This window comes from Solea senegalensis, linkage group LG6, assembly GCF_019176455.1.
Source record: "Solea senegalensis isolate Sse05_10M linkage group LG6, IFAPA_SoseM_1, whole genome shotgun sequence".
Taxonomy (NCBI): Eukaryota; Metazoa; Chordata; class Actinopteri; order Pleuronectiformes; family Soleidae; genus Solea; species Solea senegalensis.
In genome coordinates this window covers 20,012,409-20,037,281 of record NC_058026.1, presented here as the reverse complement: position 1 = coordinate 20,037,281, position 24,873 = coordinate 20,012,409, and the positions used below count along the sequence as shown (strand labels likewise).

At 40.5% G+C, this 24,873-nt stretch overlaps 2 protein-coding genes and 1 long non-coding RNA gene across 3 annotated transcripts; 1 reads left to right on the top strand and 2 right to left on the bottom strand.

Moving 5' to 3' along the window:
- Positions 1-2,395: 2,395 nt before the first annotated feature.
- On the bottom strand, positions 2,396-12,001 carry abcg2b (ATP-binding cassette, sub-family G (WHITE), member 2b). Its single transcript, XM_044027613.1, has 15 exons — positions 11,689-12,001; positions 10,253-10,312; positions 10,042-10,159; positions 9,805-9,960; positions 9,395-9,552; positions 9,052-9,203; positions 8,635-8,727; positions 8,016-8,167; positions 7,638-7,789; positions 6,417-6,506; positions 5,426-5,550; positions 4,497-4,651; positions 2,923-3,012; positions 2,744-2,796; positions 2,396-2,656 (listed from the first exon to the last, which is right to left on the bottom strand). The coding sequence occupies exons 1-15, from the start codon at positions 11,847-11,849 to the stop codon at positions 2,509-2,511; spliced, it is 1,863 nt and encodes a 620-aa protein (XP_043883548.1). The 5' UTR covers positions 11,850-12,001; the 3' UTR covers positions 2,396-2,508.
- Positions 12,002-13,499: 1,498 nt separating this feature from the next.
- Positions 13,500-16,186, bottom strand: LOC122771561. The gene is made up of 3 exons (XR_006360617.1): positions 16,153-16,186; positions 15,113-15,231; positions 13,500-14,470 (listed from the first exon to the last, which is right to left on the bottom strand). It is a non-coding gene; the product is annotated as an uncharacterized LOC122771561 (long non-coding RNA).
- Positions 15,242-19,731, top strand: zgc:77849 (UPF0472 protein C16orf72 homolog). Its single transcript, XM_044029189.1, has 4 exons — positions 15,242-15,694; positions 17,498-17,578; positions 17,702-17,977; positions 18,079-19,731. Exons 1-4 carry the CDS (start codon positions 15,496-15,498, stop codon positions 18,315-18,317), a joined length of 795 nt encoding a protein of 264 aa, XP_043885124.1. The 5' UTR covers positions 15,242-15,495; the 3' UTR covers positions 18,318-19,731.
- The last annotated feature ends 5,142 nt before the right edge of the window (positions 19,732-24,873 follow it).

The following is a 24,873-nucleotide window of genomic DNA, read 5'->3' as shown; positions in this document are numbered from 1 at the left end:
TCATACACGCCTTTTGAGGTGAGCCATGCCACGCCCCTCCCGCTGCTTGGATAGCAGAAGATGCTGTGAGGATGTCGGCTGTTCTGCTGTACAGTAGATGAGCACTTTTGGATCCCAGCAGCAGCACATGAGCTACGTGCTGTTCCCTGCATGGCCAAGGATGCCTCAGAGTATGTCACTTCCCTCAGTAAATTGGTTTCCTCTTCTTTGTTCTTCCAGCATTTTAGCCACACAACTGAATTCCTGTCCTACCTGATACTGTGTGTTGCCAAAATGCCGTTCATACCACCTGTGACGATTGCACGCTCTGTGTCTGGACTGACAGGGAAGGAGAGAGCTGTCAGCAGCTCTTCATCTACTCCTACTTTGGACAAGACGAGGGACCGAAGAGAAGACAGAGGCAGCTCAGTGAAGGAGAGACTGACTTTGAACCTTAAACAGCTGGGGAAAAAGAGCCAAGCCAGGAGTCACCTGACAACGGGAGCAGAGGTGCAGGCAAAGAGAAAGGACAGATTGTTGCCCTCATCACAAACTGACAGCTTCCCTGCATCCATCTCAGGGGAGTCTCTGTCCAAGACACAGCAGTCGAAACAAGGGAGCCAGAGTTTTGTGAAGAGTGAATCAGAGGTGAAGAGAAGGAGCAGACATGAGGAGGCGGCCCATTTCACCCTGACACTCACACCTGAGGCTGTTCTGCTGCTGCAGCGCAGGAACAGTGAGAGACGTCAGCGTTCAGCAGCCAGAAATGCTGAAAGTGCTGCGACTGCTGCTCCTGGAAATGCCACAGATTCCAGACGCAGAAGGGAAAACGTTTGTAAAAGGCATCAAACGGCAGCGCAGAAACAAAGCACGCCCAACAGCAGAGCAGCTGTGAGAAACACCAGTGTGGCAGAACTGGGAGACATAAGCTCATTTCTGAAAATTTCACTCCTGAACGAGCAACACAAGTATGATGATGTGGAGTATGAGGAAGAAGGGGACTGTGGTGTGGATGAGCGCGTGGTTTTGAAATGTACCGAGTGGCTCCGTGGGCTGGAGAACACGCCAGTGACAGTGGGGAAGAGCTTGATTAAGAGTGCACATGGTGTGAATAGTTTCTGAGGGTAAAATGAGATGTATGGAGGCCCAACGTTGGGGAATTAACTACATTTTCTATTTTTGTGTGGGCTACTTTGTGTTCGATGTTCTTTACTGATTATCATTCCTTAGCTGATCACCTGAATACTATAATCTTTATTACATTAGATTTGGACTCAATCACTGCAGGTTGTCGGGTTATTTGCTGGATTGCAGCTGTTCCACCTCTAGAGTCATAATGAGAACAATGCACTGCGGGTTCAAGTAACCAGTAATGTTGTCTTCAATGTGATTTTAAGAAAACAAAATTAATCCTACACTGATCTACATGAGCTCTCAACAAGGTAAATGATGCACTACTGTGTTAGTGTTTCAAAAATACTGGCATGCAATACAGTTTTTTTCATGTTTATCCAAGGCTGACTCTTTATTTTTATTTTTATGAGACTCACTGTGATGCATTTGGAAAGAAAACTGAGCGTGTTACTCTATTGGTGCAGCTTCAGACACAGAACACCAGACTGGAGCTCACAGATCTTTCTGTTTTTTTGTTGTTTCTTGTCTCTTCCTGGACAATATACATACTATTTAAAAAAATAAAATCAACATTCTCTTCAAATCTTTCTGCCCTGCTGTTGAATTTACATGTGTGTCCATAAAATGGTTTGATGGTTTCGAAATGCATGTACAAAATGACACAAGAATAGAAATAATACAATCTGACAGTAAAGTCATAAAGTCGATAATACAGATTTGATCTATATGTAATGACAGAGGGTGTGCACAATTCAGTTTAAATGGAGTCATGGAGAAAACTGAGATTCAGGGAGTTCATTATATCTGTTGTGTGTGTGTATCTTTTCCAAATCAATTTTCTCAGTGTCTTTACTTCTATTTAATCTTTAGGTTTATTTTGTCACTGTAATCATTTTGCAGCTGAAGTTTGTACTACACTCAAAATATAATTACAATTCTCATGTCATGAACTCTTATTTATTCTTCACATGGAGAACATGGTTTTTGAAAAAGTAAAATAGGATAAAAATAAAAATAAATAAATAAGTCAAAAAGAACTTCAGAGTGTTTTCTGTGCTGTATGGACTCACACACAGAGTTTAAGTGGCTTTGTTAGGGCTTAGCTGTTGCTGTACAGTCCCTCATGCACAGACCATGTGTGCTTAGTGGCAGCTTATCCACCGGGGTGTCAAATGTTACATCACGTGTTTTTGTTTATGTTTGAGAGAGAAAGAGAGAGAGAGGAAGTGAGTGTTGGGCAAATATTTGGATTTAAAATAAATGAAATTATCGACAATATGCTGCAGAAACACTGAAACACTGGTTTAAAGTTTTTTTTTTTTCTTCTCTTCTGCTACATAAACCAGATGAAGACAGTGCATGGTTGACAGATGTATAAAAACTAATGGAGAGGTGTCATTTCCAGCGGTTGATTCGTCGCAGCTGCACATAGGCCAGAGACATACAGACAAATGTCATTCCCAGCAGAGCCACGTGGTTCTGCCAGAAGCCCCACGCAGAGTAATCCAGGCCCCGGAGATCCAGGAACACCTCGCCTGGGATGCTGCAGTATAGATAAGAGAGGCTCAGTGTGTGTGTGTGTTGTATGGGATGCGGTAATTGTGTTTAAAGGAGTGGCTATCACACTCACATTGTGCGGTTGCTGTAGAATGCCTGTCCTCTCATTTCGTTGATGAATGCCGCCTGAGAGAGACGAGCAGAGGGGGCTAAACAACTCTTCACACTTCAGATAAAGACCTGCTAAATGCATTCCTGTAACCTCAGCCCTGCTCCTGTTCCTCCACCTCTTCTCTATATCCTACAACTTACATCCAGTCCGTATTTGAAGATACTGATCCACTGCAGCCAGGACAGCCAGCTCAGCATACTGTTGAGACTGACCAGATAACCACCGAAAACCTACAGGGTGTAAAAAGGGAATGAAGCAAAGAATTACTCACATCACCGGTGTCGTACTCGAGTCACAAAAACCTTTTTCAAGGCCCCAGTGTTCAAGTCCAAGGCCCAATTCCATGTCTCATTTTTACCTCTACTCCTTCAAGAACGTGACACATCATCTCAAGTGGCTAAATGTTTTTTGACAGAGATTCAACATGCTGTTGTTTAAAAACAAAACAAAACAAACATTTTGTTGTCAGCTATCTTTTATGGAATTATGTACTGGTCTGCCACAAAGTGGAGACAAGTCAGAGAAAGTCTTGTATGCCAAAGTGACTTGGAATACTAGTGGACAATTTTAAGGTACAAACGAGTGACTGTAAACAAGTTTTGTTTTGGTTAGCATAGCTACACAACATGCCAACCAATGTTAGCTTTATGGCGGTTAAGGCCTGTACATACTCCACAAGAACCATGAAATGTGTTTGTTTTCTCAAAGAAAGAACAGTTAGCTCTGGCTCCAGGACATTTCATACTTCTACCTCCTACCTCCTTGGATTTGGTTAATCTGGTAAAAATCTTCAGCACCTCTCTCATTGAAGTGGAGCCCTGAAAAATCTCTTCACCCCACACCCATTTTAACAAGAATCAGGACACACTGCCTACACATGAACATGCAAAACGGAGAGGTGGAGCAGAAGGTGAAATCGGACTGAGCCCGAGTCAAGTCCCCATTACATGTGTCTGAGACTCAGCCCAGTTCCTAGATGGACTCCAGTGCTCTACACCATCCATCCATCCATTTTCTACCGCTTTATCCTCCATAGGAGGGTCGCGGGGGGTGCTGTGCCAATCTCAGCTGACATAGGGTGATGAGCGGGGTACACCCTGGACAGTTTGCCAGTCCATTGCAGGGCCACATAGAGACAAGCAACCATTCAAGCATTCACTCTCACACCTACAGTCAAGTCTAATTTATCTAATCCCCATATTGCATGTTTTTGGACTGTGGGAGGAAGCCAGAGAGCCCGTAGAAAAAAAAACACGCACACACAGGGAGAACAAGCAAACTCCATGAAGAAAAGGCAAGAGTGCTAACCACTACTGCTCCACTCCACTGACTGAAAATAAAAAAGGGTCAGCAATAAGAATGTATTCACTATATAACCCAAGAGCCAAACAAATCCAATCCAAATACATTTCTATAGGACATTTAAAAACAACCAGTGTTGTACATTGCATAAATACATAGAACAGAAATACGAAACAACAACATATGAAACAACAATATAAACTAAAAGCAATATAAAAAAACAATAAAACATGGAAACAAGGTCAATAAAAAAATGCCAACTGTTATAGATGGCCAGGGAACACCAAGTGGGTTTTGAGCTTCAGTCAATGCAATTTTTGGTCTTCATCAGTACACCTCGACTCTACCCTCATAAAAACACCACATGTATAAGCCTGGTGTATGTGGGACAGTGTGTGTGTCTGTGACTCACCATCATGAAGACCAAGGGCAGAGCAATTAAGACGTTAGCCATGGCAAATGTCGAAACACTTGCCGAGACGAGGAAAGCCAAGCCCACTCCTGCCAGACTGACCAGAGACATGGTCAGAACAAAACACATGAAGGCCTCAACGCCAGACCTCAGACCTGGAAGACAGGTTCACACCGTATGTGTACACAGTCTTGTATAAAGTGATACTTGAGTACAAGTATCTTAACAGAAAATTACTTTAGTAAAAGTTGAAGTCACTTTTTATAATATTTCTTAAGTAAGAGTCTTAACATTTACTGTACTTAAGCTGTCATTCAACTGGAAGCTTGTGGGTTAACTTCCTGGCTCGGTTAGTCTATATGACCTTGAGCAAGGCTCTTACCCACTTGTTGAAGTGTGTCAATGGCAAAACGGTAGCGTAAAGCAGCTCATCAAGACAAGAAATAAATACAGACCATTACCAACTCTTCTTCTTCTTCTGATTTTATTTGGTAGTAACTGTTACTGTTGTTACAGATTTTTCACACGTGAGCAGAAGGAAATGAACCCACAACCTTCAACAGCCCTACCACTGAGCTACCATGGCTCAATCCTTACTCCTTTTACTTCTAAAACTTCCATCCATCCATTATCTATCTACCGGGGGCTGTGCCAATATCAGCTGACCTTTGCATCCCTTCTAAAACTTGAGTACATTTTATATTAGAAAATTACATTTGATACTTAAGACTTTTACTGAAGTAATATTATAAAACGTGACTTCAACTCCTAGCAAAGTCATTTTCTGTTAAGATACTTGCACTTTTACTCAAGTATCCCTTTAATGTTCTACTGGGTACTTGGGGGATGATGGGATCATAAGGGCATGAGTCCTGGCTCTGCGTAGTATACAATAATAATATGGTGCTCAAACTCAGGTAAATAATTACCCATCATGAAGTAGGTGATGCATGAAAACACAATGATGGGGATCACTCGGTTGGGGATGAGGTCAGCAAAGATCTTGGACAGGAAGTAGACGGAGGTGCGATAATAGCCGCTTGAGTTTTCATGACTTAAAAATAAGGGGAGAAAAGAAAAGCATTATGGAAGACTCTCAAGAAACTGATAAACACAAACAATGACAGTTGTTGACATGAGATCATACAGCCAAATGACACTGGGGCCACAGAACATCTAATCTGGCCAGTAGGGGGCCAGTCAAGAGAATAAAAGTCAAACTTTTCTTTGGAAAAAAGCAACATTACCACGATGGTAATGGTAAATGGTTGCTTTTCTAGTCTTGATGACCACTCAAAACAGCTTTGCACTAAAGTTTTTCCATTCCAATGTCCTAGCGGAGCCAGGTATTTCAAAATAAAAATGTCTGTGTTGAAATGAAATAGTTCACAATAACAAATGTATTCATGACACTAAATGACTCAAAGAAACATACAGAAATAACTCTATTATAACTATATTATTATGGGCCATAAGTTTGAGACCTGCTTTATACAGCATCAAACTTTAATCTTTCTCACCATCACTATAACAATACGTGTGACGATATTTCACAGACTTTCAAAATAAAAGTGTTATGTGAGAATATGGAACGATATCGTATTTATGATGCAAAATTAATACCTCATTACAACTCAATACTAAGTGATGGGCAACATGAAATCACGGGCCACAAGTTTGAGACCTCTGCTGTGTATCATTTATTGGTCAGCAGTTCTTCCTATACCAAGACATTAATTAGACACACTGACCACTGTTGGCATCAAATATGTTTAAATCCAGATCACATGCACAATAGGTGTAAAACTGTGAAAATCAGAAAATAAAGTCGTAACAACGCACTGGAGCTTCATTTCAGCCTTCTGCTCCAAACAGCAGATGAAATTAGACATCACAAAACAGACACTCTCTTTCACTCACATGAAGATCACCCTTTCGTTTATGAAGAGTTCCACAGCAGAGAGATTCGCAAACACCATGTTAATGATGAGGAAGAAGAACGCTCCGGACCTGTGGTTGAGAAACAGAGCGACCACGTTATCTTAATATCATTTCTTCTGATAGACAATCAGAAAATGTCAGCAAAAACAATCTGTTGGGTGTTTTCTCTCCATAAACCAGAGTATCACATAGCATTGCAGCATCATAAAAGCACGTTTCCTCACCTTGACATCAAGGCTTCTTATCTCACTAATTTTGACATGACTCCAGGTGTCACGTCCCAACACTTGTTTATATACATGAAGGTGAAAGGTACAAGTGTGAAATATCTAGTTTTAAATGGAGTCTTTACCACACATTTACACAGATTCCCAGGCTTCTTATCTCTCATACACTGTACATACTGTATAGCCCTAAATAATTATGCATACTGAAGATGGGCGAATAACACTTTCTGTGTCTGATACCAATATCACAAAGAATCTCTTGATACTGATATCAGTCTTATACAGTCCTTTTCCTTTTTTTCGTCTTTTTTTTATCAGTTTTATACTTTCATTTAAAACAAATATTCTCAATATTGTTGTCTCTTCACATTTTCCTGCATATGACATGCAAAATATGTTCCAGAAAAGAACAAAGAAAATGATTTGAAGCTGTCCTCAGAAGTGGTTTAAATGTAATAATGTTATTCTTCTCTAACTCTATTCTTTTTGTGTTGTGTTTGCTGGCTATTTTGAATCTTCTGCTTCTCTTTTTTCCCTCATATTGTTGATATTTCTGCAGTACATGTACGTATGACAATGTATTCCAAGAAATCTATCCACACTGTAAAGATGAAAATGTAGAGATCTGCATTGACTGAAGTGAGGATTGTATACATTGTACAATGAACTTCAAACGTGAACACTACATCACCATTGGAGATGTTAAAGCTGTACTTCATGTGCTCTATGATTCAGCATAATTGCTATTATGCTGAATTCTTTGTTTCATAAGTGCTCCTTTATTCGTGGGTCTTTCATGGAAGAGAGCTCTTGAGTCTGCCTGACTTATTAAATAAGAAATAAAACCATTATGTTTCAATTTCTTCTTTCAGATGAGCTGAGGAGGAGGAGGAGGAGGAGGAGTGCACAGAGGTGAACATAGAGAGCAGATACAACTGTTGGCTTTAATAAAGCAGGTTTGCCACATCAGTACCTGTTCTGTATCGCCTCAGGCAGCGACAGTGGCATCTGGTAATAAATGAGCCCCACCAGAAGAGCAAAAGTGATGGTGAGAGCCAGCTGGGCATAAGAGGTCTGAGGGTTCCTCAGAGAGTTCCGCACTGTCCTGCCGCACACAACACGTAACTGTGTCTCACACACACACACAAAGGGAATTACTTTATGACCACAATGACAATCAAAAGATAAACTGGGTTCACTGAGCGGGCAGCCAAGCACACTGACCTCACAGCTGATTGACACAGTCTGCCTCATCACAGTATGAATTCATTTCAGTTTCTGTCAATCGTACATTTATAATGAACTTATCTAAGCAGTGATTTATTTATCTTTGGATGCAGAGCAGGCTGACCTGATAAAGAAAAGAGGTTGCATAGTCAACTGGCTCATCTTGACCTTTGCCGCGTTCAGCACTGCTCAGGTTTAAACGGCCGAGCTCCTCAAGGACTCTCTGGCACAGTGAGGACTGGCGATACCTTGATGCCAAAGGATTTTGACTGTCATCTGTGGAAAGACAGGACAATGTTGTAGATAAAGGCAGACGGTGTGAAGGTTTTCTCTCTCCCTCACTCTTTTTTTTACAACAGTCAGTATCTGGAATAGGGTTTGGTTTTTGGTCGGTGAAATGTCAAGGTGTTTTGGTTAATGCTGAAAGCTACACATTAAATACAATGTCTCTTGTTTGATGTCTTTCCAATATACAGTTTGGAACGCAACGTTTTTTTTAAAAGTGTATTTATTTCAATATTTATATATAAGTATAAATATAAAATATTAAATATTAAATACAAATAGTCTATAATAGACAGAATAGTCGCATTGTCCTAAAAAACATCTAATGATGTTGAATTTCTGACCAAATTCAGTCACTGGGTTTAATTAGACTCCTAAAATTCCCCTCGTAAGCAACATCCTTAGTGGGTTGTTGTTTTAACACTGTGTTTGTGTGCGTGTAGTATGTGTAATCGTACCTGCAGAGATCGACATAATTGTTGATTTTGCCTCTCCATTTGTGACATCCATAAAGAAATCAGCAGGGTTGTTGAAGGATTCAATTTGGTAGCCTGTCCCCCAAAAAAACACCCCCACAATATTAACGTAAAACAACAACCACGATGATGACACATGTACAAATATCCACCACACAAGTATACCACACCCTGACAGGTCAAGAATTGAATTGGAACATAGACATTTAAAATATTGTTTGAGCATCAGAACGTTACGCTACGTTACGCTACGTTACGTTACGTTACGTTACGTTACGTTACGTTACGTTACGCTACGTTACGTTACGTTACGTGACATTACATTATGTTATCTGTGCTCATTCAGTGTTTATAAAAACAAACACTACATTAACAAGCAAGACAACACACACTATGTACCAAGGTCTGAGAAGTATTCCAGTGCATGGTCTGCTGCTCCTGCATACACCACCTCCCCTTTATGCATCAGGGTCAGATGATCAAACTGTTTGAAGATGGAATATCGTGGCTGGTGGATGGAGAAGATCACAGTCTTACCTCTCCTGGACATGCTGGACACACATTTAAAAACCTATTAAAACCAAACCATATATCATCATCATCAACACAAAGATGGCAGATGACAATGAAAGTGCTGCTGGAGCAGAGATCTGACCAAAGTGAATGTTAATTCCATTGTGACAGCTGTGATTATGAGCATGTGTCGTCTTATATGTTTGATAAATCAGTAACGGTGTGGTACTCGTGCAGCAGTTTGATGAGGGAGTTTGCCGTGTTGGAATCCAGGCCTGTGGTTGGTTCATCCAGAAACAGCAGAGACGGAGAAGTGATGAGCTCCATCCCGATGCTGCACCTCTTCCTCTCGCCTCCTGATACACCACGGATAAACTCTGTCCCTATCTGTTCACACACACAACACACACAACACTTGGTTACTAAGCAGAAGAGGGTGGCTATAACTGATCACTCCTGTTATTGTCATTTAAGTCATTTTGAACATGCACCTAACTTTCCACAGAGATAATATACTTTATTGAGGCTTCACATCATTATACAGAACAAGTAAATGTCAGCCACCATGGATATGACTTACTTATACTTTTAAAGACATGAATGTACGAATAATATAGAATTACCAGCTTGTATCTGTACCTTAGTGTTTGCACAGTCGGTGAGACCCAGGTCTTGTAGGATGGCATTTACTTTGCTGTGTTTATCCATAGTAGAGTATTGCTTCGGGTTGAGACGGAGGTTGGCACTGAACAACAGATTCTCTCTCACACTGAGGGTGCCCATCAGGATATCGTCCTAGAGACACAGCTATAGTCACAACAATCCACAGCATCAAACATAAAAAAAAAACATGTTCTAATGTTAATATTTGTGTACCTGAACTACATAAGCAGAGCTGAGCCTGAGTTCAGATGTGACAGCTTTTCCATTCACTAAGACTTTTCCTTGCCGCAGTCCGGCAGGGTCTTTTCTTCCTGCAACTACATCTAGAAGTCTGAAAGGAAGAGAAACAAACTGCTTTGTTTTTTCTCAGGTTATTTATCTTTGTGAGACAGAACGTGTGCAAGTACAAGAACATGTTTCTTACGATGTTTTACCGCTTCCTGTTGCGCCCATGATAGCATTCATGCCAGGTCTCATGATGCCACTGCAAAAAAAAAACAAACAAAAGTAATGTACTGTACGCATATGAAATGATCTGGTCTCACTTTTACATGCTCACAAAGAAAATAACTTAAACCAGGCAATGGCATGCTCAATTCAAGTTGTTTACTTCAGCTTTTATATCACATTGAAAGCATAAAACAAATGGTGAAACAAATGAATTATTGTCAATCAAGTTTTATGTCAATATAGTTCGGATATAATTCCATAACATTTACTATAATACAGTGATAGTATTATTGTACTTAGGACCAGTTTTGGTCTCACAAATGACTTACATGTTATAACAGACCATTTGATTTCATCTCAATTCTCAAACACACAGCTTCTCTTCGTATCCACGAAACTTTCACTTTACTTCATTTAAACTTGTATTTGGACGTATTTGAATGTAAAAGTTTTCTAACCAATTACGGATCATGACTCTTACAAATAAATCAGTTGTGATCTCGACCAATCCTCCGTCCTCTGTGGCTGAGACCAAGACAAGACTGAGTGTGTCTATGTCTGAGAGGAGAGCAAGACCTTCAAAAAACGGGTTGATCACATGAGAGTGATTAAAAATCCTCAATTTCTCTATAAGATTTTACTTAATTATTCCAAATTTGAATCCTAATACACAGTTATAGATCAAATATAGCCGCAAATGTGGGCCTGTACTTTGCAAAGAGAAAATTAAAATGATTAAACATAATGTTGCTGTTATACAAAGCACAATAAAGGTTTAATGTTGAGCTGTAGAACTGTGCCAGACTGTCATGCACTGTCTCGGTCCCTAAAAGTCTTGTTTTGGTCTTGGTTAGTGTGGTCCTGACTACAAGACTCTTATGAGTCATTTTAATGTGTCCCCCATCATGACAATGACAATATAACCTCCTTTATTCTTTTTCATTCTCAGCTTGCTCAGTAAAATAACATGCAATTCTTTAATCTTTGATAAAAAATGGTCCACAAGATGAATCCATTACTAAATTAACTGTCAACTATATATAAATAATTGATTATTTTGTTTTCAGCTTCTTAAATGTCAATATTTTCCTGGTTTCTTTGCTGCGTGTAACAAATACATTATTTAAATGGATTTATTTCGGTTTGTGGACAAAATAAGACCTGTGAGCACGTCATCATTTCGAGGTTTTGAAAACACGAATCAACCCTTTTTGATATTTTCTGGCATCTTGTCAATCAAAACAAATTACTTGACTTATTGAGAAAATAATCAACAGATCAGTCATGAAAATAATCATTAGTTGCAGTCGTTATCAGGAGGCATAAAGTCTTTCTATAAAAACAGGAAAGCAGTGTCTTACATGTAGTCAGTACATGTAGATAAACACAGGTTAGAGAGAGATGTCCTACCTCACATCTTTGAGGATGTGTTTTTCAGGACCGATCTTAAAGCACAGTCTCGTCTGCTGAATACAATAGTGCAAGTTGCTGAATGAGAGAGTTGGCCCTTGTTCCTGGAAATCCTGGAAATTATCCTCATTGCTGCAAAAATTCACCTTGCCCTTAGACATCTTCAAAAACAGCAGAGAGAAACAGGGAATAAAAGTAAGGTGGGTCAGAAAGTGAGATTTAAGGAGAGACAAAGACGGGAAGAGAAAAGGAGGGACAGCGTTCCCTCTACCACAGTGTCCTGTGCAGTCTGACAGGTGAGCGAGCAGGCAATCAGTACCTTTGTTATAAGTAATCTGACCTTTGGACTTGCTCAATCTGTGGCTCAGACTTATGGCTGCTGCGAAGGAAGATAGTGCAGCATTGAACTTTAAATCCCACTAATAAAGCAGGTGATAGTAGCTGTTCATAAGAGATGACAGTGTTTATACTGTGTACAGGTGACTGCTGCTGACATTACATGAATTCATGGGGAATGTTTATTTACACGTATGCAGTTATAGTATATGGCACCGTATTGCTCTTCCGTTACATAATTGCATATGTTTTTGCATACTTTGCATACATTTTAGCATGTGTTGTAATATGTATATGTATATGTATATGTATAAGATCATATTATCATAACCTCCTGGCTCCCACTCCCACCACCTTAGACCAGTGCCAGTCTTTTTTTTTCTTCTTTTTTTTTTAAACCTTAGAGGGCATTGAAGTGACCAAATGTTTATTTATACTTTTGTATTCAAAGTGAAGCACTTGATGAACTTGAATTAAACAAGTGAAATACTTGAATGACTCAACTTAGAACAATGTGCAGATGTGCACTTAAAAGCGCAATCTTCAACTACAAAGTAATGAAGAACAAAATAACTTAAGCGCAACACTATTTAGATTTCTAAATATCAGGTCTTGTAGGATGGCATTACATATCTAAAGTTGTCAAGATATTTTTAATATCTTAAAATGTTTTTCCCTTCACACACTATTGGGGGCCCCCTGGTGATCTGGGGGCACCAAGCAGCTGCTTCGCTCACTCTGATTTCCACCATTGCTTTTCATTGGTAGCTGTTTCTTACTTGTTATAATTTTCTTAGTTACATTGTTGGTGCAGTTAGTAGGGTATGGATGTGATACTTCCTCCCCACCACCACTATTATCCATCCACTACAGAGACATTATTTGTATTTGCCATTTCATTCTTGTTCTTTTATTCACATAAAATGTGTAAATCTTTTGCATCCAGTTCCATTGTAGAGAGTGAATGTGCATTGACAATAAAGACATTCTGACTCTGACTCTGATCATTATCACACTTCATTATCCCAAGAGGGGAAATTTGATTGCAGCCAGGCAACGGACACGTCATCATACACCACACAACAGACAATACAATGTGTGTAAGCCAAGGCAAAAGCCCCCAAAACAAATTAATGCTAAAACTGTGAATCACTGCCTTTGCTTTGCACTCTCCCTTCATGGGAGAAAAGTTTCAGACAATTTTAAACATTTCAAGAAATATTTCAAAAATCTGAAAATAAACTCAAATTCAAATCCTCCAGTGGTGACAACAATTTCTTGAATGATTGCTATCTTCTTCTACAGTGTGTGACCAGATGGCAGAACATAATAATAATAATAACTACTAGTTTACACAGTTTTCCCAATGCATAACTGCCTTTTAAGAAGGAATTAGACAGCTATAAAGACCAGTCAAAAGTTTGGACACATCTCATTCAATGATTTCTCTTTATTTTTGTTTTCTCAATTGTACATTAATATTAAAGACATAAACATTACAGGATATAAAGTATGTTTTATTTCTTTACTCTTCAAAGTAGCTACTTTTTGCTTTGATGACATCTTTGCACAATTGTGACATTTTGAAGGAGTTCCCAGAGGTCCTGAGCACATGTTGCTACTTTGCCTTAATTCTGTAGTCCAACTCATCCCAAACCATCAAAGTTGGGTTTATGTTGCATGATTTTGGAGACCAAGTCGTCTGACACAGCACTCCATCACTCTCCTTCTTGGTCTAGTTGGCCTTACACAGCCTGGAGTTGTGTTTGGGGTCATAATCCCAGATGGTATGGTATGCCGCTGCAGAATGCTGTGGTAGTCTTGCTGGTTAAAAGTTTTAGGTGAATTTTAAATAAATCACCAACTGTGTCACCAGCAGAGTTCCACCATCACACCTCCTCCTCTGTGTCCCACCAGCTCACCTTTTCTTCAACTCACAAAGACATGACAAGTGGACCTGAACATATCAAACTCATCAGATCAGATTTCCACTGGTTTTATGTCCATTTCTTGTGTTTCTTGGCCTTAACAATTATTCTTCTCCTTCATCCTCAGTGGTGGCTTCTTTGCAGCAATTCAACCATGAAGGCCTAACTCACACAGTCTCCTCTGAACAGGTCGAGATGTGTCTGCTACTTGAACTCTGGGTAGCATTTACTGTATGTGGTCTCTAATCGGAGGTGATGTTAAATTACAGTTTCTGTGGCTGGTATCTCTAATAATCCTCTTTACCAAAGTGTTGGTCTTGCTTGATATTTCTTGGAATTTTATGGTCTCACTTCACCTCAATGTCTTCTCCTTCTTCTTCTTCTTCTTCTTCTTCTTCTTCTTCCTCAGTGGTGGCTTCTTTGCAGCAGTTCAACCATGAAAGGTGTTACTTGCCTTCAAGACTGTTACTTGAGTGGGGGTTGCCAAAATATGGCATGGCCCAAAAGAAAAAGATCACCTGCACAGCCAAAAAACAAAACAATGTAGGTGCTATGGCTACAGGAACAAAATTGGAAAAATAACATATATATATATATATAAATGTTATATTGTCTTTCATATAATGTTAAACATATTATCTTTGTTTAATAATGTCTTATTAGTAGATAATTACCATATGTATTCCCTCATAGTTTCTTAAGTATTAACCTATGTTTAGAAATGAATGCTTCATTACTCCAATCCAGTCCAACTTTATTTAAGAACTTCAAAAACAATAACAACTGAAAGAAAGTACTGTACATCAGAGATAAATAAAAAACAGAAACAACTAAAAACTAACAATAATATAGTAAAGTACACCAAATTATCATTATAATTAAACTGCTTATCGAAATTAAACATATCGAATTAACGATGTTTTAATATGCAAGAATAATGCAATAAATATGCAAGAATATTATGTTTATGTTTATTAAAGTACAAGTGTAAACGTCACCAGTGCAAATAGACTGATTGCAGTCACGGGTGTTCTGCTTTTGGCCACGTTGAGTGACGAGCTGCATTTTCATGCTCAGGCTGCCACCTACTGCACAGAATGCAGCATTTCGAGCGTATTGTCAACCACACGCACTCTAGATCAACGTTGTTTTTCTCTGACCTTTTCTCTCGCTGGCTGTTGACCAATCAGGCTTCGTAAACGGTCCCAGGATCCGCCGATGATACATCGTTGCAACCAACCACCTTTCAGAGCAGCGACCAAATGGGCGTGGCCAGTCGCTGAAATTTTTAGATGTTGTCATTACGTACTTCACTTTGGGGTGTTTAACGCAGAGAGCCCACGGGCGTAGAAGAAAATCTCCATTATGTTGCTCTAATAACTGCTGTTTTCTTAAATACGTCCTTCAAAAGAATTGCGTGACGTAATTCTTTCATAGCACACTAAAGAACGACACTTAAAGGAGTCTCCGGAAACCAAACAATCTTGTAAATCGACCGAAAGGCTAGCGCACGGGCTGCTAGCTAACGCCTAGCACTTTAGCTATGGAGGAAAAGAGGAAAGAGGAAGGAGAAACGCAGATCCAGGAGCACGGCCCCGAGCATTGGTTCTCCAACTGGGAGCGGCAGTGCTTAGCAGAGGCCGAGCGGAGTGATTCAAACGAAGAAGAGACGGAACAGAGTCAGCAGAAGCTGTGGCACCTGTTTCAAAATTCCGCCACCGCGGTGGCTCAGCTCTACAAAGGTCTGTAGATGCTAACCCAAGCTAATCCCGCTAGCTAGCGTTTTCGCCGGGCGCATAGAGACACAAAGGGCACCGGCTAGGCTAACAGCTGCTGTGTTAGCTGCGAAAACTAACAACTGGTTATCATTATTCACTGCGATGTTGAGTGACACTAGCATGTGTTTTTATTTAGATTTTTTTTTCCTACTGAACGTGTTTTACTCGCTTTCACGAGCCGGTTCTACCGCCACTTTGTTGAAGCTAACGCCGTGTAGCCGAAACTGGCAGCCGGTGACCATGTCAGACTGTGGATGTCAGGGCAGGATTTCATTTCATAGTGGTCCGAACTGTAAGGACTGCACGGATAAATAATTAGCCGCGTCAAGGTTATTTCAAACATAAACAACGACGTATGTCTATTAATGTGGGTGTTTTGTTCTCACACACAATCTATATTTTGTCCACACGTTAATAGTTACCTTGCTCGTCAAAATGGCGAGGAGTCCATATGGGAGGAGTTTTCCGAGTGAAAACAACTCATTTGTTGACGGTTAAATGCATCAAGATTTCTTGTGGTGAGACGGTTGTCTAAAGTCTACACGATAGTCATACATTTTATACCAGTACACAGGCCAGAAGGTTGTCCTTAATCACTGTTGTGTTGTCATCAATACCCAGAATAAAAATGGCGAAATGATCAACGTAACCGTTGTGCCCTGCGATGTCTGCCCTGCCTTGGAAAATTGTTTCTCATTTTATGTTTCAGTCCCTCAATTAGAAATCGGATTAGTAAACTGAAACTAACAAAACTGAATCATGTGTGGATAATGTAGAGCGAACCGTCTGATAACTAGTTAATTTTTATAACAGCTCATCATATATACTCGTTACATTAGCTCAATTCAAGTCATGCTTTATTAAAGCTTCATAGTCCAGCAAAGGAAATTAAACAGTACACTTAAAGCAGCACTATATATTCCAAGATGCCAAAGGCTAAAAAAGGTCAGCACCAATGTTTTCATAGCTGGGTGGATAACAAACAGTGCTGAATCTGATGTTGGACAGCAACCAAATGATTTCCTCTACAGATGTATCAACAAATACGTTTAAACACATCTGGGCCTCTTGACGTGAATTTCTTGTAGTTTTTCCATGTAAAACCCTGCTTAATAAGATGTCTCTGTGTCTAAACTACTGAATATAACATAGCTGTACCTTGACAAAAATGAATACCAGTCAGTCATTTCTAAAGGCAATGCACTAGACAGTCCTTTCATATTGCGTACAAAGATTTACAGTCACTGCTCATCTCATAAATTAAATAAAAAGTGCTGCAAGAGCAGATCTCTTTGCCAACACAAAGCAGATCACTTTATGGTTCCACATTACATTTGTTAATAGCCATAGATGTTAGCGCTTATAGTTCTGGATTGTCTCATACATACCTGTATTGCAATGAAACTTACTCATCCTCTGACAAAGTAAAAAAAAAGTTAGTTTTGTTTAACCCTGCCAATAAACACACAAATATGCAAACTAACGCCACCGAAAAGATACCTCCCTTGGCGAATTGTAAGTGCTTAAGTAGCTATGTAAATTGTATCCCATAAAATGCTCACCACCCGTTCCCAGTTTGTTTTCTCGTAGGGTATACACAAGAGCAATCAGATTAAATCAGTCCATTTTTGACTATTCATGCTTGAATATGAATTTCCCCAGAGAGGAAATGTGGTATCTGTAATGGGAGTTGGATATTTCTGCAGCAGCAAAAAGCATTTTGAATGTATGGTATTTGGATCAACTTTTTTTGCATCTAATTTACAGATAGAGTTTGTCAGCAGCAGGGTCTCTCTCTCTGGGTGCCCTTCCAGAATGCAGCCACAGCAGTCACTAACCTGTACAAAGGCAAGTAACAACTTTATTAGCTGTGTTTTGATCCACTATTTCTTCTTTCTTATATTCTTTGTGAGTAAACCTTGATTTTGGTATCCACATCCACTAAAAACAATTGTCTTTGTGTTCCATCAGAGAGTATGGAGGCCCGTCAAAGGAGCTATGACTTGGGTATTCATTTAGGCTGCCAGCGCAGAAATAAAGAGATGATCGCTTGGGTGAAAAAACGTAGAAGAACAATCAGGCGAGAGGACCTAATCAGCTTCCTATGTGGCAAAGCGCCACCTCCACGGACACCTCGTGCCACGCCTAGAGTTGCCGTGGTTTCGGCAAGTCGACCATCACCTCCAGAGACGGGCAGTTCTGTGGAGACTGACCTGCAGCCCTTCAGAGAGGCCATTGCTCTGCATGGTTAGTTAAAATGCCTGGTTCTTTTGGAAGTCATTTTCTTTATAAAAATATGATGCTAGAGATCATACAGTTTGTTTGTTTCTTTTATGTCTCTTTTAAAGGCCTCAGCGGTGCCATGGCAAGCATTTCTGTGCGCTCAGGTCCTCCTGGATCCCCAACTCACCCTGCCCAGTCTCTTAGTCGTCGTAGGAACGGCCTCCATGATGTGGACCTCAACACGTTCATTGCGGAGGAAATGGCACTCCACCTGGACTCCACAGCCAATCGTAAACGAAGCTCTGCCCCCTGTAGTGATGTCATCACAGACTCACCTGCCCATAAACGTAACCGGATGCTCTGAAACTTTTATACATCATTTATCCATCCTCTGTCTTCTCCTCAATGGCCCATTGGACAGCTGATGAGGACTGATGCCATGGCCAACCTTTGAAATCTTCCTCCTATTCATGTTAGTTACAATGCTACAAATAAAAAAAACATACTTATTATCAACCCATATAGTTCTCTCCTTATTTTTTACCCCACCGCCATTAGGTTGTCTTACTCATCCTGTCCATGTTTGAGTTCTATAGATTGTTCTTCTGTTTGTTTGCCCTCACCAGACCTCATACTGAAGCGAGCACACATCACACTTGAAAGCCTTGCATTACAGAATGTTGCATTTTGACATTTTGTATTAGCCAGGCTACTTTTGTGCTTCTCATCAAATGACCAGATGAACATGGCCATTGCCCACTGTTGGCTGTCAGTTTCCCCTCGTTCCTCAAACGTACTTCCTCCTACTCTGTCTGTGTCCACGTCTGTGGACATGACTGAATTATTGGGGCTCCTTGAGGCTGAAGTGGCTCCCTGCTGTGCAGCTCCACCCAAAACGCTTTTCAGCGTGTCTCATTCGACGGCTGCTCCGTGTGCTTGCATTTCTGACTGCCACACTCCCACTTACTGTGTTGTACTTGTCTTGCCTTTGAGGAAGCTGTTACAGTATCTCTGGTTGTTGTACAGCAGTGTGTGTGAGTGAACGAAGTGTCTGTCTGCTTGCTTGTGGATGCAGGGTTGTGCACCAGCACCCTCTTGACCCAAATTCACCCTTTTTCTTTATTTGCTATTTGAAGCCCAAACCAGGTTTTTATCACAAAGAAGGTCAGTTCAGTTTACAACGAGAGCGGTGATTATTTTAGCTGTCATTTTGATTGGTGGGTAGACAGTAAGTGGGGCAAGATGCAGTACCAACAAAGCTTGCTTTGTTTAAAGTACCATTGTCCTTAACTGTGTTTTACAGAAAATCCAAATATGCTGTTTCCTTAACAGCATTAAAATACATTTGACTGTATTGATAGACCAGTAGCAGTGTTAGACATTTTACAATTTACATATTACCCACATTTCTCCCATTGAACTGCCACTTAACCAAGTGCATTGCTGCCATTTCAATTCTTTGACTTCAGAAGCAACACTTGTAATTTCAGCTTTACAACTGAAGTTTTCTGTTAATTAGTGGGGGCCAGGGGATGGGATATTTTACTTGGTCTAACCAGTTCATGGACAACTGCATTCAATGGTTCAACAAGTTCAACTTTGGACACACTTTTTTCTTTTGCCAGTTTCACACATTGCTTTGTGAAACAATCTTGTGTGATGTGTGTAAATAACATGTAGGTGCTGTTTTATGTGGTACATATTGTAAAAAAGTGCAAAGCCATTGGGATGTCCATGTATAATAACAATTCTAACATTAAAGAAACTAATGTGTTTAACTACTTTGTCTTTGACTGTCTTTTACTTCCTATTAGCTGTGTTTACAGCAGCCATGTAGATGTGGGTAAACTGATGTTGATCCTGACGTCAATCAAGGCTATTTTAATTTGGCCACAATGCCTTGATTAACATAACTGGTAGCACCTGTGTTTACCTACTATTTAATGTTGGCTGCTGAAAATGAACTAACATGCTCAGTAAGTTCCCTTGTCATTGTCAGCCTGAATGATTATTCTCATGATAGTTTTGTGATTCACTGTGAGTCAGTGGCATGAAAGGAAATAAAGAATTCAATAAAAGGGGAAAACCCTCAAGAGTTAAAGCTACTATCTGTCACAGTGCCTGCCCTGTGAAGTGTGTTCTTTGCTCAAAATGTACAAATTGAGTTATCGTGTTGTTTTGTAATCCATCACAAAGAGCAGAAGAACAAAGGGTCTACTAAAAGGAGAACGTAGTGGTTGTGAATCTCACTTTATTGCGCTGTATTGTCTTTGCAACATCAAGCTGATAACACTCTGCTACACGCTGTGTAGTTTTTCACCACATGAGGGCGACACAGACTGCTCTGTCTTTTTCATTCTTATTGAGTATTGAACAGTGCTGTTCACTCTATTTTTTTCCACACTCTGACAAGCTGGTTGGTATGAAGCAAGGAGTTTTACATAAAATATATTATAGAAGTTGCAGTGCAGCGTAATCTTTGATTTAATATTATACAGTGGAAAACAGTCCTTAGCTCTTGAGTTTCTGCAGCAAGTCAGTGCAAACACCTGAGAGCTGGAGTGATAATAGTAGCAGTATTACAGTTGTCCAATCTACTGAAGATAAGTGCATTGACATGCTTTTTTCTTTTCAAAATCCTGCTGAGACATTGTTGGTCTTTTCGGTCCATACTCAATTAAACCACGACTGATCAAAACATGAAACTAGAATCAATAATTCCCATATTGTTTTAATGTAAACATGGGGGTACACAAAGTATAACTTACATCTGAACTTGCATATCTTTCAACACATGCATGTGGTTATTACAGCTGGGCTCCATGTCATATTTGAAAGGTTTGTATATTTGTAGTGCTCACTCTCAAAGTGCACAATTATCCATCAACATAATTTAACCTTTGGTGCTCTGTGCCGCAAGTGCACCCTTGGTAAATTGCTGTGGGAATAACACACAACTCCTTATATGGACATCCTAGGGGTGTGTGTTCATGGGTCACATATTCAGACTTTAAAAAATATGTTTCCTCGTCTTATGTGTTGTGGAGTCAACGTTATATATACATTAGTAATTTTATATCGCATTTAAATGCTATAGATTTGTTTCATTTCTTGTAAGTATTTAATGGCCCCACATGCAGTACCGCCACATACTTTTGGAATCATTGATCTATTGGCATTTAGTTGTAATTGTTTTCACCGTTTTCAACATTTCTGGTTTTGAAAATGAGTTTTATTTATTTGACTTAAATGAAGAAAGAACCTGCATACATGTATGTATTTACTGTACTTTGTACTATGTTTAAAAGTCTAAAAGTATATATATATATATATATAGAGAGAGAGAGAGAGAGAGACACAAAGTAGTTTGTGTCCTTTTAAGTGAGTTAAATCCAACTTGGTTTCCCAGTCTGTCTGAAAGTGCTCAACTATGTCGAATACAGCGCTAAGATTCATTAAGTGGATGTCTTTAGGGACCTTAGCAGGAGCAGACTCAGTGTTGTGGACAAAAACCTAAGTGGAAGACATTGGAAAAGTTGTTAAGTGCCAAGAAGTTGATCAGCTGTTGAAAATAGGCTTTTTTAATTAAAACAGAAGCTTTGACATGACATTACAACTGTTCATGTTTGTAATTTGTCTAGCTTTTTCCTTTTTTTATAAGGCAGCACATGACAGCACTTTACAGAGAGACACATTGACAAATTGCAATACAATTACAAAAAAAAAAGAACAAATCAGCAATAATAGGAAGTTCAGATCGTTCAAGTAAATATACTCTACTTGATATCGAGATGAAAAAGGCTAAATCATTGTAGCCCTTGTTGGGCAGAAGTTTTAATATATATTCAATATTCAAGTCCCTACCTTTCAGGGATGTGTGAAGACAGAGGATCTGTATAAGTGAAATGGTTTTCCTAACGTCGGAATAAGCCTTTTATACTGTATGTACTTTAGTCAAGGGCCTTACTTTATGGAGGCCGCCAACAAATGGACAAACCAGCCATGGCATGCATTTTGAAGCAGAAGCTTAATATCAAAGACATCCTTTCTGGTATGTGAAGATGGTGAGAGGTGAGCGGAGAAGTCCTCCGTTTGTTCTCACCATTAGATGTCACTTCTTACACAGTGGACCTTTGAAGTTTATAAATATTTTTCTCTAAAGCTGAGAAAGGAGGATGAAGTGATGATCTGAATGAGTTTGAGAGTGACTAAAGAGCAAGAGTGCAGTTCTCCAAACAGAAGTTTGGCTAAGCTTCATTTCACAAACAAGCAAGGTGTAGTCCTTGTGTAAGTGTAACTAAACCCCTAAACCACTTTTTTTCCCAGGTGAAAACCAGTGTATCTAGCAATGTTGTTTGTGTATTGACATTATAATGTAGTGATAAAAAGTGGTGTATCTACTGCCTCCCTCTGGTCAAACACCAGCTACTTCATTCAAATGTTGCTAGTGGTTTTCTTAGTCCATGCTTCTGTCATCATAAGTGTGAAGCTCCTTTATAAACACCAGAGATTTTGCTTCCGGTGGACGTCAGGGGGTTCACTTCACCACCATGTGGCAAACTTAGTAGTTCTATGAGACATGCCTTCTTCACTGACCTTTTCTCATCCCAAATTCATTTCCACACTGTCACTAAAATAATGGCAAAAATTGCATTCATAGCAGAAGTTTGACCTCACACACTCACTCACACAAACACTCACAACAAAATCTCTGAAGTTCAGCCCTGCTGTCTCTCCATCCTCACTCAGTCAAGAACGACCAGAACCAAAGATATAATATATGTGTGCGTCAACACTTGACTTCACACATTCTGCAAAAGGACGACAAAGAATCGCACCGTACATTCACGGAGAATATGTGTTTTTTTTTTTGCTTTCGTCTGCTAACAGCGCAGGGTTGTTTTTGTTTCATTGTGTATCTGAAGGCTCTAAGGGCTGCTATTTGATAGAACCATGGAAGAGGAGCAGAGCTGACCGCAAGCTGTTTCGCACTTCAAAAGAAGTGTGTGTGTGTGTGTGTGTGTGTGTGTGTGAGGCAGGGAGAGAGAGAGAGGGAGACATAACGACAAGCAACAAGTGTCTGAATGTTCCAGAAATCCCCTCGAAGATGACCATCTGGGCAGCACTGAAATCAGAGTGCACATGCACACACACACACATTCATAAACACACGCTTATAGGTGTCTCCTAAGATGCCGTCTGGTCTGAAAGAGAGTTGGTGATGTGTTGTAAACCTTTAAACACACACGCACACGCACGCACACACGTCAGTTCCATCATAGGAGTTGTGGGATTGTGTGGGCTTGACCATTAGGGAGACTTCATTGGCAGACAGCTGGTGATCAGTGATGCACTATCCCTCATGTGTATGTGCGGATGTGCACTGATGTACACGGCATAAACACAATGGGAAATGCTAATTGCTGCACCAGCTTGCGTTAATTGATAGAGGACGGTGTGCTTACACACACACACACACACACACACACACAAACACACAAACACACAACACATTAACACATTAGCACATGCACATAAACAGAAGCCAATCAGGCAGACTGAGAATGTGTCCCCAGAGATAGAGCAGCCGGAGAACATGGGTGGTGGTGGGCGATGGAGAGGGGGTGGAGGAGACTGGGAGGGAGGAGAGGAGGAGGAGGATGAAGAGAGGTTAAATATTCCCCAGAGACAGCTGCTCATCAGGGCTCTTAGTTTGGTGCACAGAGGCTATGGCAGGTGAGCAGTGCACGGCGTTCATGGAAACTCAAAGTCTAAGCGATTGCCACCTATTTTTGGGCCTTTTTATGTTTTTGTGAATGTTCCTCCTCTTCATAAGGAGCCACCCTCCGTCCCTCCACCCCTGCCTCACTCCCTCCTCCATCCTTTTCTCTCAAACATAAACATGGCTTGCACATTCACACGCCAGATCTTCAGAGCTCCCTGAGAACCAGCATGTCCCTGTCTTCCATAAATGCCACAAAAAAGGAAAAAAAAAACAACAACCCACAAGCAGATCACCATAGCAACACGTTATATATCTTCCAGCAGTATTTATCCAATCCAGAGAGGAGGGGTTGTGGTGGTGGGGTAAATGGAGAGGAGAGGTAGAGGTGGCGGTGATGGTCGTGTGTGTGTGTGTGTGTGTGTGTTGTGGGGGATGTGATGCAACTCCCCCAAAATTCAAACTGTCATGATAGAAGAGGGGGATTCAGTTCCTTTGAGAGGCCACCGGGCGGCAGCAGCGTCCAGCAGGACAGCCGCATCAGCAGGCGCCATCACCACTCCAACACCAGTGGCTTTCAGTCATGTGTCATCACAGAGCTTAGAGGCTGCTGGTTTCATTCCAACCAAATACTACACCAGCTTACTCCACTTCCTATTAGAAGCTATGCGAGTGTGTCAAATTGAGTTTCCTTGCGCTCTAAACACCTGCCCGCGTGCATCCCTTCAGCACATGAGTGACGATTCACTGGACTCCATAATAAAAGGTTCAAAAGAGGGAGTGCAGTTCCAGTGCATCTTCAAATACATCACCTACCAGTCGGATGCTGAGCACGTATTAACAGACGGGGACTATGATTGAGGAAGAGGAGGAAAAAAGAAAATGAATGGTGGGACAGAAAGGGAGCGGGAATGATTGCAAGGTTCCCCTCCTCCCCAAGCACAAGGATTAGATGTTGTGCTGGTGGCTGCAGATGGGTTTGGGCTTGATGCTGTACATGTGTGCACAGTGTGTCATGTGTTAGTGCGTGTATATATGTGTGAGAGTGTGTGGGTTTATTTTTTGGGCTCAGGAAGCAGGTTAAGTATGGAGGAGAGAGAGAGAGAAAGCAAGTGAGGAGGGAAAGGGGAGTGAGGAGGAGGGAACAGGATGAAAGGATGTAGGTGAGTCTAGGACGAGAGGAGGCCTAAATCCTCAG